The 14,730-nt window shown below is 31.4% G+C and overlaps 1 protein-coding gene across 1 annotated transcript in view; it reads right to left on the minus strand.

Annotated features, from left to right (window-relative positions):
* LOC113383565 (potassium voltage-gated channel protein eag-like) overlaps nt 1-14,730 on the minus strand; it is a 221,038-nt gene that overhangs the window by 40,129 nt on the left and 166,179 nt on the right. Inside the window, exon 6 of the mRNA XM_026621822.1 lies at nt 12,783-12,904. Coding sequence (XP_026477607.1) covers nt 12,783-12,904 — 122 coding nt within the window. The remainder of the gene's footprint in view (nt 1-12,782; nt 12,905-14,730) is intronic.

Here is a 14,730-nt window from a genome sequence, read left to right on the forward strand (position 1 = left end):
GGTTTTCAAATTGATAAAAATCAATTCTCTGAAAGTTTTAGCTCTAAATATTAACTTTTAGATAGAGCGCAATTCAATCAAAGTTCTGTATGGAATTAGCATGAAAATTTTGAAATTAAAAAAATAATTTTAGGTATAACTTAGCGACAAAATGAATTAAGTGAAAAATTTGTGTCATTTTTATTGAAAATTCCACGCTCTGCAAAATTTTTGAAATTTTTTTTATATGCTATTTCCATACAAAACTTTGATTGAATTGCGCTCTATCTAAAAGACAATATTAAGAGCTAAAATTTTCAGAGAATTGTTTTTTTTATTAATTTGGAAACCATTTGAGCCCTTGGAGCAAGAAAATTTGAAAATGTCCATATTAAGAACCACTCTAATGCATATACATAGATATGTATATATATAGTTGGCATTTGTGCCCGTGTAGTGTTATGTGTGGTAGATTCGCGTGAGCTAGACTCGAACTAGAATCTATTCGGTGAATAATCGATGAGGCTCCTATCGTTGGGCGCTTTAAATCTTTTATAGCATCCGATCGTATCGTCTTCGCAAAATGGGAAAAAGCGAAAAAGCGAAAATACTTTTGCATCTACGCCATCGGCCGAAAAATCTTCGCCAGGTGTACCTATTCAATAATTTACCAATCGCTACTTCCCCGAAAATAAAGCAAAACGAGAACAGATTGCAATCTTATTGCAGACCATTTATTTTAGATCGTCTACAAAGAGCTTTTTAAATGTTTTAGGATTATGGAAAAAGATTTGCATGCAATTTTGTTTTTATGTTTTGTTGTATTAGGGCGAGGGAATTTGCGAATCTATATCGGGAAAAATGTGTAATTGATATATTGAGTTCTCCAAGATCATATATAGTAATCAAATGTGAATGAATAAATAATAGATTATATTTATCCAAAGAACAGTGATGTGATAGGAAATTAAAATTGTGTAAGAATTTTACTTTTTATTTAACAAAAATTTCAATTACATGAAGCATCGATAATTTGTTCTAATTTTAAGTGAAATTGATTAAGTGAAAACTTCATATTTAATATTATCATAGATTGAGATATATGAGAGAATTATTTATTTTGTGCAAATGACAGAAATAATCTATATATAAGGTGCGATTTTCAAATCCATATTAATTCTAATTGGATAGATAGAATTATGAATGTAAAATAAAATTCTTCACTCATTTAATTGTGAATGGCAACGTGTTAAAATTCAATCATTGTGAATAAAATATCAGTGGAATGAAAAATACAATTTCGAAGCACTGATAATATAAAGATGCCTGTATTGGAAAAATAATTAAATAATTACGAATTGAGAAGCATTCATTCATTGATTATCATTATAAATAGTATAATAAGAAACGAGACAAAAAGGTCCAATTTGACTTTGAGCAATTATATTGTGAAAATCAAACCAATTAACATATATCACAACCAATAAGACATATACAAACCACAATCTGACTGTGTTCAGTAAAACATTCAGATAATACATCATAAATTCAACAGAAACGTTTTATTTTCTGTTTTTTCAAATTTTGCCACCTGGTCCTTTTTACCCCATAGGCGAAATATAGTACGACCAGAGAGAATTAGGTTCAATGTCTTAATTTAAATTGTACAGGAATTTTATGAAATAAGTGCTACATTATTACAGTATTTATTTATTTTTTATTTACATATATACATTATTTTCATATCTCAGTCAGACAGAGGTGCCTGGTATGAGAGATTATGAAAAACAGTTTTCATATAATATTTACATTTCATTTGACTATAATATTTATTTCATTAATATAATATCTATATATAACTCTTCAGTCTTCTTTTTCTTCAATTTCCATATAGTACTTCTTTATTTTTCTTTTAAAATTATCATTATCATTGGTCATCTTAATATAGTCTGGCAATTCGTTATATATTTTGGTAGCACTCCATATGACATTTTCTCTCAAATTCTTTTTTCTATTGCGTTCAATGTGAAAATTGTTGTGTTGTCTCGTGTAGTGTTCATGTATATCTTGATTTGTGTCTATTGTTGCACTTGTTTTAATTCGGTTAAATTTCATTTTGTGTATTAGTTTGCATTTCTCTATTTTAATTATGTTATTTAGTGAATGATTATTTGTTTCTCTCTGCAAGTATTTGGTGGGTGTTAGATGTGGTAAATTATATGCTATTTTTATAACTTATTCATTATTCTCTGTATGTCATTTAGGTTTGCTTTAGTTGTTTGGCTCCATGTTGTTATGCCATATAAAATTATAGGTATTATTTGCGTTTTAAGAATTAGTATTTTATTTTTTTTGCCGAAAGAGTGGATCCTTTTCAATGCCCCTGTTAATGTTCCTATCTTTCTTTTTATTTTGTTTATATGGTCTGTCCATGTCAGTTTTTCATTTATTATCAGTCCTAAGTATTTTATGCTTTCCACTTCCTCTATTGCTCTATTATTTACTTCAATTTTTAGTTTAGTGTTCTCAGTATTTTTTCTATGTTTGAAATATATGTATTTTGTTTTATCTATGTTAATTGTTAGTTTATTATACAATCAATGTAAAATACAAATTTCATGGGTTCATGTTTTTGCACTGATAACACTGTATATAACCTTGATCTGGTATTTCGTTAAAAATATTCATCAGCAGGGTTGAAGTTTTTATTTACATAATTTCTCTCATGTTAAATGCCTTTTTTCAACGTTACTTTTTATTTACATTTCTCTTATTTTTACAACTTTTCCAGGATAAAGGTTCAGTTGTTTTTTTTTACCTCACCACGTGTGAGCTTTTCTAGAGGTTATATAGAAAAAAATACTGTTGAGTCCAACTTAAAAATGATAATACATCTAATAAATGAATTAAATAACGTGTACTTGAAAATTATGTTAAGGTTTCGTAAACTAAACAACAATGCTCACAACCATTAAAACTAATAACAAAAGAAATATCTTTTGTTGTCGATTTTCAAACATTTTCATTTATTTCCCGATAGCAACGTCGTAAGAATCAAGTTGATGGCTGGTTATAAATCTTTTACTCTCTACTTTCAAATATTGGTGTTAAAAATCCTTAAATTTGCTTATTTTTGAGATATTTGTGGCAAACCCCTTTACCTGAGGTAAAAAGCTCCTAAATTATTTTTTTAAAGAGTACCTTGCTAATACTCTTGTAACTTTTCATACTATATTTTGATGTAATATAAAATTTATTTAAATATTACTTTATTATTGTTGAAGTATTACTTGACAAAAACAAAAACAAATTAATTTTTCTAATTGCAAATAACCTTCTAATTTAAAATACTTTTAATTTAAAATACTTCTAATTCAACCCTCATACTAGAACATCTGGCAAATTAAAACTATTGCATTAACAAACAAAATTTTGTACATTTTGACAAAATTTATTGATATCTCTAATACTACCTGATTAAAACAGTAACAAAAATTTATAATTTAATTCAATAACACCCAATAAAATATCGCATACTCTATTCTTAGAATTTAATAAAAATATCCTCTACAAATTGTAACATTATTTCATTACGCCGTAAAGACTTGATCTAGTTATTCCAGCATACTTCGTCTTTAGAAAACTAAAATAAAAATACCAAGTAAATGTCACCGTCTTTTTGTCTAATGTTTTTATGTCACAATACATGGCAAGTATGATATAAGCAAAAGCTTCTGGAGCATGACTTCAAGAAATCTGAAAAGATTACAAGGAAACCGAGAAGGGTTTTCGACTAACCATGAGGCAGATTTCTCTTGTAAAGAATTGAGTCGTATATACGCGGAATAAATTGAATACGGATATACACACACACACACATATATATATATAATATATATATATATATATATATATATATATATATATATTAGGGCGGGTCGATTTGTATGGGTAAAAAAAAAGTCTCATAGGCACATATGATTTTCGTATACTAGAGATCAAAATAAGCTACTTTGCCGAAGAAACTGTATCTCTAAAATAAATTCTGATGTCCCGTGCATTCACCCCAAGATTGGGTCAAATTTTAAAAAATCCTGTTTTGGCTCATTTAGAGCGCCTCAATAATGTCCAAATGTATGACCGACCCCCAGTAATGTAAGCCGACCTACCCATGCCCATGGTTCACTCCCTGGGACCTCCCTTTAGAGCAGTGATTCCCAACCTTTTTTGGGTCCCGCCCCACCTTGAGGTTTATAAAAACGTTATGCCCCCTCATACAATTTATTTTCCTCCTGAAAAAATGTAAATGATAACTTTTAAGATGGAATCGCTATTAAATTGTGATTACACACCATAAGCAAAATTTCGGAATAAGCCAACAAACGGAAATTTCAAATTAATTTTATTTTTCGAAATTTATTTAATGCAATACTTAAGCTAAAATAAAGATTTTATATTAGGTTCAAACTTACTAAGCTTTTTCTTTAAGTCAATAAATTATAGCAAATTTTTGTACATATGATTGCATTTGGGCATTATAGTTTCAGTTTCTTCATAAAGCCATTTCTTAACGAATCTACTTGACATTTTCTTAACTCAGAACGAAATTATATCTTAATTTTATATATTTTTTATTAAATCTTTTTTAGTTATCAAATTGGCAACTAAGTAAGTGCGCATCTTTTGTTAGAAAATCAAGGACAATTTTTGCGTGGAGTTAAATAACTTTGCTTTGTATACCATTTTGATCGATGACCTTTTGTAATTTTCCAAGTTTATAAAACTTCTAGTTTTTATTAGCACAAACTGAATTAGGTACAATTTAACACCATCATGATTTTTTTTAATTCAAAGGTTTTAAACAGATGGTTTGTGATCAGGAATATTTGGTGGATGTGGAGAAAAATTTCAACCCACCCCCAATAATTTTTAAACATAACCAAATTTTTTCTGTTAGCCGAATCGATTATTGCTTTAATTAGGTTGTCCAAAACTTTAACTGGACGATCTTAGCAGCATTAAGTGGAAAATCACTAGAATGACATTTTCAAAACATTGCTGTTTTTTAAGGCTTCGACACCATAAACAGCAACTATTCTTTGGGAGGATCGTTTTGCCCTTTGCAGAAATAAAAATGCAAAATTTGACTAAAATGTTTGCTTTGATATTCCATCTTTCAATAAACGCTAAACGACAACTACATAACCGATCAAAAAAGTATTTTCTACTAATCTACAGCTAAATTTCTCACTATACATTAAAAAAAAGTATTTCACATGTATACTACCTCAATAAACCTAAAGAATCATTTGAAACAATCTAAGAGTAAAAACTGCACTTAATCGCCAACCTTATACTATTTAAAGATACAATGAAAATTAGTTTGTTTTAAATTAATTCCATCTTTAGCCATAGTTACTGACAGTGAGTAAAAAAAATCATGTCAATGAGGGTAATTTCGCGGCCGAGATATGTCAAACTCCGATCGCTTAAACGTCAAATGAAAGTTCGTGTGTTCGAAATTGTTGGCAAAATATTATATAATATACAATTTATGTTGAACTAATTAATGTATTGAATTATTTATTTATTTATTTATTTATTTTAGTTATACAAAGTGTTTAAGGAAAATTAGAAAAAAAATTAAAAAAATATTTTACATATTATAATATTCACTGAAAGTAAGAACAGTTGGCTAGAGCTATTATGGGAAACTAGAAAGCAATAATGAAATAATTGTTTAAATGTAATATATTTATTATTGGTGTTTAAAAAAGCACAATTTTCGTGTGAAAGTGGCATACATGTTTATCAAGTTTGCTTTTTTATGTTCTTTCTGGTGCATTCTAATTGTTAAGTACATTTTACCACAGACCAAACACATTTTAGAAGACATTTTACTTCTTATTAGATTTTGTCTGCTACTAACATTTTTAAAACGCGTATTTTTATCCTCTTTTAAGTAAAAAACACGAGCGATCAAACATCACGTGAATCCAAGTAACTGTAAAATTTAAGCGATCGAGAGCATTCGACTAATCTCGGTAAAGCTCGTGTTCGTATTTGACATATCTCGGCCGCGAAATTACCCTCATATGCCCTCATACCATAGAACATGTTTTGACACTTTTTATGCGCTCAACTAGCAGTTCATGAATTGTATAAGGTCTATGGTGTATATATGTAAGTATCTGTCCGCTTCCGTCAGAAACTTACTTCTGGCAAAAAAATTCTGGCAAAGACTTCTGGCAGAAACTTCTGGCAATGACTTCTAGCAGAAACTTCTGGCAAAGACTTCTAGCAGAAACTTCTGGCAAAGACTTCTGGCAGAGACTTCTGGCAAAGACTTCTAGCAGAAACTTCTGGCAAAGACTTCTGGCAAAGACTTCTGGCAGAGACTTCTGGCAGAGACTTCTGGCAGAGACTTCTGGCAGAAACTTCTGGCAGAGACTTCTGGCAGAGACTTCTGGCAGAGACTTCTGACAGAGACTTCTGACAGAGACTTCTGACAGAGACTTCTAGCAGACACTTCTGGCAGAAACTTCTGGCAAAGACTTCTAGCAGAAACTTCTGGCAAAGACTTCTGGCAGAGACTTCTGGCAAAGACTTCTGGCAGAGACTTCTGGCAAAGACTTCTAGCAGAAACTTCTGGCAAAAATTTCTGGCAAAGACTTCTAGCAGAAACTTCTGGCAAAGACTTCTGGCAAAAACTTCTAGCAGAAGCTTCTGGCAGAAACTTCTGGCAAAGACTTCTAGCAGGAACTTCTGGCAGAGACTTCTGGCAGAGACTTCTGGCAAAGGCTTCTGGCAGAAACTTCTGGCAAAGACTTCTAGCAGAAACTTCTGGCAAAGACTTCTGGCAAGACTTCTGGCAGAGACTTCTGGCAGAAACTTCTGGCAGAGACTTCTGGCAGAAACTTCTGGCAGAGACTTCTGGCAGAAACTTCTGGCAGAGACTTCTGGCAGAAACTTCTGGCAAAGACTTCTAGCAGAAGCTTCTGGCAGAAACTTTTGGCAAAGACTTCTAGCAGAAACTTCTGGCAAAGACTTTTAGCAGAAACTTCTGGCAAAGACTTCTAGCAGAAGCTTGTGGCAGAAACTTCTGGCAAAGACTTCTAGCAGAAACTTCTGGCAGAGACTTCTGGCAAAGACTTCTAGCAGAAACTTCTGGCAAAAATTTCTGGCAAAGACTTCTAGCAGAAACTTCTGGCAAAGACTTCTGGCAAAAACTTCTAGCAGAAGCTTCTGGCAGAAACTTCTGGCAAAGACTTCTAGCAGGAACTTCTGGCAGAGACTTTTGGCAGAGACTTCTGGCAAAGGCTTCTGGCAGAAACTTCTGGCAAAGACTTCTAGCAGAAACTTCTGGCAGAGACTTCTGGCAGAGACTTCTGGCAAAGACTTCTAGCAGAAACTTCTGGCAAAGACTTCTGGCAAAGACTTCTAGCAGAAACTTCTGGCAGAGACTTCTGGCAGAAACTTCTGGCAGAGACTTCTGGCAAAGATTTCTAGCAGAAACTTCTGGCAGAGACTTCTGGCAAAGACTTCTAGCAGAAACTTCTGGCAGAAACTTCTGGCAAAGACTTCTAGCAGAAACTTCTGGCAAAGACTTCTAGCAGAAACTTCTGGCAAAGACTTCTAGCAGAAACTTCTGGCAGAGACTTCTGGCAGAAACTTCTAGCAGAGGCTTCTGGCAGAAACTTCTGGCAAAGACTTCTAGCAGAAACTTCTGGCAGAGACTTCTAGCAGAAACTTCTGGCAAAGACTTCTAGCAGAAACTTCTGGCAAAGACTTCTGGCAAAGACTTCTAGCAGAAGCTTCTGGCAGAAACTTCTGGCAAAGACTTCTAGCAGAAACTTCTGGCAGAGACTTCTGGCAGAAACTTCTGGCAGAGACTTCTGGCAAAGACTTCTAGCAGAAGCTTCTGGCAAAGACTTCCAGCAGAAGCTTCTGGCAAAGACTTCTAGAAGAAACTTCTGGCAAAAACTTCTGGAAGAGACTTCTGGCAGAAACTTCTGGCAGAGACTTCTGGCAAAGACTTCTGGCAAAGACTTCTGGCAGAAACTTCTGGCAAAGACTTCTAGCAGAAACTTCTGGCAAAGACTTCTAGCAGAAACTTCTGGCAAAGACTTCTGTCAGAAACTTCTGGCAGAAACTTCTGGCAAAGACTTTTAGCAGAAACTTATGGCAGAGACTTCTAGCAGAAACTTCTGGCAGAGACTTCTGGCAGAAACGTCTGGCAAAGACTTCTAGCAGAAGCTTCTGGCAGATACTTCTGGCAGAGACTTCTGGCAGAAACTTCTGGCAGAAACTTCTAGCAGAAACTTCTGGCAAAGACTTCTAGCAGAAACTTCTGGCAAAGACTTTTAGCAGAAACTTCTGGCAAAGACTTCTGGCAAAGACTTCTAGCAGAAACTTCTGGCAAAGACTTCTAGCAGAAACTTCTGGCAGAGACTTCTGGCAGAAACTTCTGGCAGAGACTTTTGGCAAAAACTTCTAGCAGAGACTTCTAGCAGAAGCTTCTGGCAGAAACTTCTGGCAAAGACTTCTAGCAGAAACTTCTGGCAGAGACTTCTGGCAGAGACTTCTGGCAAAGACTTCTAGCAGAAACTTCTGGCAAAGACTTCTAGCAGAAACTTCTGGCAAAGACTTCTGGCAAAGACTTCTGGCAGAAACTTCTGGCAAAAACTTCTGTCTATTTGCGTGTATGTGTATGTTTGTGTAAAGGTGCGTCCACACCTAACGTACGAACACGAACGTACATGATGAATAATATGCGCAGATTGAAAATTTCAAACAAAAGCGAACCACGCGCATGTCAAACGCCATGCTCCATTAGTTCAGTTCTTATTTCACTAAAAGTGTAACAATATTAATATATGAACTAACTCACTTTTCTTGTGCATATTTCAACTCGAGTCTTGTCACTGACCTTAAAGCACTTATGCCAAGCAGTCAGAAACTTGATTTAGCTCATTTTTTGGTAATTTTCGTAAATTGGAATATAAAAGTTTGAAATAATTAGTGAAAGGCTACTGGAACCGAAAGCATTGTTGCATTCCGCAACATTCTCTTTCATAATGTTTTTGTTAGTTTTATATGAAGTTCATTGCATATATAATTTTTAGATTATAATGGGTAGTTGTAATTTTATTATAAAGAAATGAGAAAAATTCAAATTCAAGCTAATCTTTTTAAAAAGTCAAGTCAATCCGGCAGAAAAATCATAAATCCGGCACCAGGAAAGCAAAGTTGAAAACTAAAACCGTCCCGGCTAAACCGGGTTAACTTATTATTCTAAATCTAAAAAGCATTTTTTTGTGAAATGTTTTACCGATACTATACTACATTACATTATAATCACCAAACTTTTCAAATTGCCCCCCTGAAATTACAAATTGCCCCCCGGTGGTGCGTGCGCCCCACGTTGGGAAACACTGCTTTAGAGGGTCCCCCATACAAAAGTTGCATTATTTTGAGTACTCCAACATGAGAAAAATCTGCGATTTATTTTTATTATAAAATTTATTTAATCATAAAACATTGTAAATAAAACTATGTAAAACTCATAAACTATTGTTTGAAGTCTTTTTTAGTTTCAAGTCTGGAAAATTTTGCACGGCTCTCTAATATCGTCGCCGTAACAGCCTCTAGCTAGCATAGAAGCGCACAGGCAAAATGCATTGGAAAAATTGAAACAAAGAAGAATTTTAATAAATTTTTTTTGTAAAAAAGTTTTTTGTGGGTGTTGAATTAATATTTGAAAAAAAAATGTATAAAAAAACATTTTTTGCTGAGTAAAATACCAAAAACGTTGATTTTTTGCAATATTTGTATGGGAGACCTCTAAGGGTAGGTCCCAGGGTGTGAACAATAGGCATGGGTGGATCGGTCTTCCAAAGTTAGAGCACTCTGAATGTATTAAAACGTAATTTTTCAAAATTCAATCCCTATCTTGGGTCAATGCACGGGACATCAGAATTCATTTTAGAGGTATGGTTTCTTCAGCAAAGTATCTTATTTTTATTCCTAGAATCCGAAAATTATATGTGCCTAAGCGACTTTTAAATCGACCCGCCCTAATATATATGTGCATACAAAGTTGTATAAATTGGTAGATTTGTGGATATGTAAGAGAATGAAATCATGATACCTATCTTAAAGCACATAGATATGTGTTCAAGAATAAATTGCTAATTATATAGGTTTACAAATTTTTATAGGACAAAGGTTCAATTTGAGTTTGAACAATTATATTGTGAAAACCAAACCAATTATATCACAATAAATAACACATATCAACAAAACAACAATCTGACTATGTTAAGTAAAACTCCCAGCCAATTCAACATTGTAGAATTTTCCTTTTTTGCTGATTTTAAATGAAATTGTCATCTGGTTCTTTTTTACTCCAAAACAGATCCTATATCTTACTTTTACTAACTTTATAATATTGTTGACTGAAAAAAGAATATATGGTGCCATATATACCTATATATTAATTCCAACAAGATAATAATATACTAGTGGTGTATGGCATCGTGCCTTAAGGCAAATTGCTGGAATTTCCCGTACCAAAAATTAAATTAAAAAAAAATTAAGTATGTTTAAACTTAAAAAAAAATAGATTTTTGTGAAATTTTAAATTTTTGAAAAAAAAATTTACGAAACCCATGTCATTCAACCCAATCATTATTCAACCCATATAAAATATTAATTTAATGGGTACATTTTTCATAGAGATTACACTGTATAACAACTCGTCAAAAATAATCATCAGCAGAGTTGGAATAACTTTTTATCTGTCTTATAACATTGTTTTCGTTAACTTCATTTACTTTTTTTTTTATTGTTTACACCTTTTCCAGGGTAAAGTTTCAGTTGGTCCTTTTTACCCCACCCGTGTAAGCTTTTATGAAAGTTATATAATAAAAAAGTTGAATCTAACTTAAAATTAACCATTCATCTTATAGTAACGTATACGTAAAACATATATTAAGGTCTCGTAAACTAAACAACAGTGCTCACAACAAAAAAAAACATATAACTACCGGTGACCGGTGGATGGTTATACATATTTTTTTCTCTACTATTAAATATTTCTCTTAATTTTTTTAACTTTACTTGTTTTTTAGATATCGATTGTGGATCTTTTTACCAGCGTATCCTAAATCTCTTGTACTTTGTACTATTTTTGTCATCATACCTATTATTATTCTGATATAATTTTATTATTACTTTTATTATTATTATTATTACTTTTCATTTGAAACTTTAAATGACTTGAAGCGTCGACAAAGCATAAAATTAGCAAACTGAATTTTGTGGTGAAAACAAACAAATTGGAAACTCAGTTAATGTGAAATTTTTAATTTTGAAATAAGCAGTTGAAAATTCTATACACAATTCTTATTGATTATGTCGATTATTTTCACGAATAGATAGGGTAAATGCTTTAGGAAAAATGCCACTTACTTAAAATTTTCAATTATGACTATTACTCGAAATTTATTTAGTTTTAGTTGTAATAAAAATTCTAATTAAATAAAGATATAAAGCTGTGTGAATTGAAAAGCATAAATTGTCTCGTTTCAGATGCGAAAACATTCATAATTTAAAGGCAATTATGATGAAATGAAATGGATATTCTTCATAATTTATGAAGAAAAGAAGAAGTTAGAGAAGAAATTATTCATAATTTTTTACACATTCAATTGATATAAATACTACATTTGCTCATATTTAAAGAAATAATTTTTCTGAAATCATAAGTCTCTACAACGAATTATTGGACTTTAGAAACAGAAAAATTAGTAACAAAAGTATATCTATAGTTGTTAGTTTTTTTGTTGGTGGCACGGTTGTTTAGTTTACGAGACCTTAATATAATGTTTACAATACTTATTATAAGATGAATTGTTAATTTTAAGTTAGATTCAAATTTTTTATTATATAATCTCCATAAACGCTTATATGTGGAGTGGAGAGTAAGAAAGAACAACTAAAACTTCAATCTGGAAAATGTGTAACAATAAAAAAAGTAAATAAAGTTAACAAAATTAATGTTATAAAGTTAGATAAAAAGTTATTCCAACTCTGCTGATGATCATTTTTAAAATACCCTGATATTGAAATACCAGATCAAAGTTTTATACAGTGTAATCTCTCAGTGTTTGCATGGGTTGAATAATGTTGTTATTTTTTTATTGTTTTATTGACTTTATATACGTGTACATTAGTCATTTAAAATAGTAGAAACTAATCATAATTATACAACTTATATTTTATCCTACTGAAATTAATATATAGGTATATAAGGCACATATATTCTTTTTTAGCCAACGATATCATTCAGTAGTAAAAAGGAACCAGATGACAATATTTTAAATACAAACAAATTATTAACAAAGAATGCGATATAAAATCCGTGATCGTAGGCAATTTTCAAAATGTGAATTGCTCTATAAAATAAATTAATCAAAAAAAGTATGCACGTAAATATTTATAAAAAAATAGATAAAATCCGCATATAAGTTAAATTAAGGCATATTATTAACTATTAATAACATTAAGCCCATAAATACATTAATACTCATGTAGATGTATATATAAAAGTATAAAAATAAGAGGCCTTGATTTTCTTTTCAGTTGGAAACTATGCACAATCACGATATGCGCTTCAATTAATAATTAGCGATTAATTAATTACTTCGAATCTAACAATAGTCATTCGCGAATGCGTGACTTAGTGTAATCATAAAATTTTTATCCGAATTCAAATAAATATTAAATTTTACCTGACTGACATGGGCTAGATGTGATTTTTGTGCCGGATCTTTTAGCGCCGGCAGGTGAGCGCTGAATTGGCTCGCTAAAACGCTCCTCGATCGCGTTACACTTCGAGCCAGTTTTGCAAATTTTGATAAACCTGAAACAAAAAACAAATCATATAAAAATGACTATATAAACGGACCTTGTAACCAAAAATATATATAGCGTTTTTAAACTGCATTATATCATGCTGTAATAATATCCAGTTGCACTTGGAAATGTTTCTATTATTGGGCATGGTGTCTAAAAAGTTTGTAGCATCAATATGTTAAAAATGTTAATACCAACGAATTGTTGTCGGTAAACTTAAATTTTTTAAAATTATTTATATATAATAAGTATTACATAAATATTATTATATTACTAGCTAACCGGCAAACGTTGTTTTGCCGAGTAAGGTATATTCTAAACAATTTCTAGAGTATCAAAAAAATTAATACTTTACGTTTATAAAGATGTGTTGTTTGAATGCTACATACAATGAGGTATTATAAAAACATAAACTGAGGTATAGCTGGTTACACATCTTTTCCCTCTACTTTCAAATATTGTTGTTGAACAATGCTTAACTTTACTGGTTTTTGACACATCGGTGGTGGACCTTTTTAACCCCGGACCTTCATATTATTATCTATTCTTCGATAAATTCTGGGAAATTATAATTGGGAATAGTTATTTGACAATATGTCCCTTTGATCGATACCAAATTTAGGTTCAGAATTGAACTAACATAAATAAAAAAATAAATAACCTAGAAAATGTTTTATAAATACCAATGAGTATATAATTCTACAAATGAGATCTTTCAGAGCACCGTCTTTGAGAAAAATATGATTTGCAAAAAAGGAGTGCTACAACGCCAAAAAATGCATTTTCATATTAACATTTCAAAAAGTTGATATTTTGAGTTTCTTATAAAACTTGCGATCCGTTTAATAACGTTTTTGGGTATAAATATAACTACGAGCAAAACTACTTACTACAATTTAATTTTAATTGAAAATATTCACGTAAAACATTCCTATTGACATTGGAGTATTAGCTACCGTCCATTGTTTTACTCAAATTATGCTTCTACCAAAATTTTCAAATTAAAAATGTAAAGTTTCTACGCGATTTTGAAATATCTCACCTTTGCCAAATCGGTTTTAGCCGTTTTCGAGTTTTAGCGTTGGATTTTATCGAGATCTCCATTTTTTATATAAGAATATATAAACGGATTGATGTAAATACACACATTTATATACAGGTTGTCCTAGAACCTAATATGAAACTCGAATATGGATAAAAATAATGCATATGGCTAAATGCTTTGTTGAGTCTCTATAATGAATCCTAGATTTTTTATTGCTCTGAGTTGATTCCTGAACAGTAAACTCAAAATTACAGATAGTATTAACTCAACTCCATTTAAAAAGTTTCTGTACTAGTTATTTGTCATCGTCAGGATTTCTGTTGAAAACAAAATAAGTAGATATATGAGCCGATTCTGCCATAAAATAGACTTATTATAGGGTAAGGGTATTTACGTGGCAGTTTTCATACAAAATCATATTAAATACTGTCAAGAAGCAACTTTACTCATATGTTATCAAACCATATCACAAAGATCCAGTTTTTTTTTATTTAAAACTGCTAGACTGCACAGAAACCACATGGCTTTCGTCAGTACGATTAGTACTGTTTTGTATGAAAACTGCTACAAAATATAGCCTTGTCATAAAATTGGTCTTATTTTGGAGAATCGGCCTCATAATGATGATGGTAAGGACAGTATGGAAAATATTTTTTAGCAAGGAATATTTTTTAGTGTTTAGAGGAATTGAAGAAACATGATTTAACGGTGAGTTCGGTATATAAATACATGTCACTGTTATTTAAAGTGGTTAAAAGTGGAATAAAGTTTTCACTTAAAAATAGTGT

Source organism: Ctenocephalides felis, unplaced genomic scaffold (genome assembly GCF_003426905.1).
Source record: "Ctenocephalides felis isolate EL2017-DRISC unplaced genomic scaffold, ASM342690v1 CF-g0.4_SCAFFOLD_03570, whole genome shotgun sequence".
Lineage (NCBI taxonomy): Eukaryota > Metazoa > Arthropoda > Insecta > Siphonaptera > Pulicidae > Ctenocephalides > Ctenocephalides felis.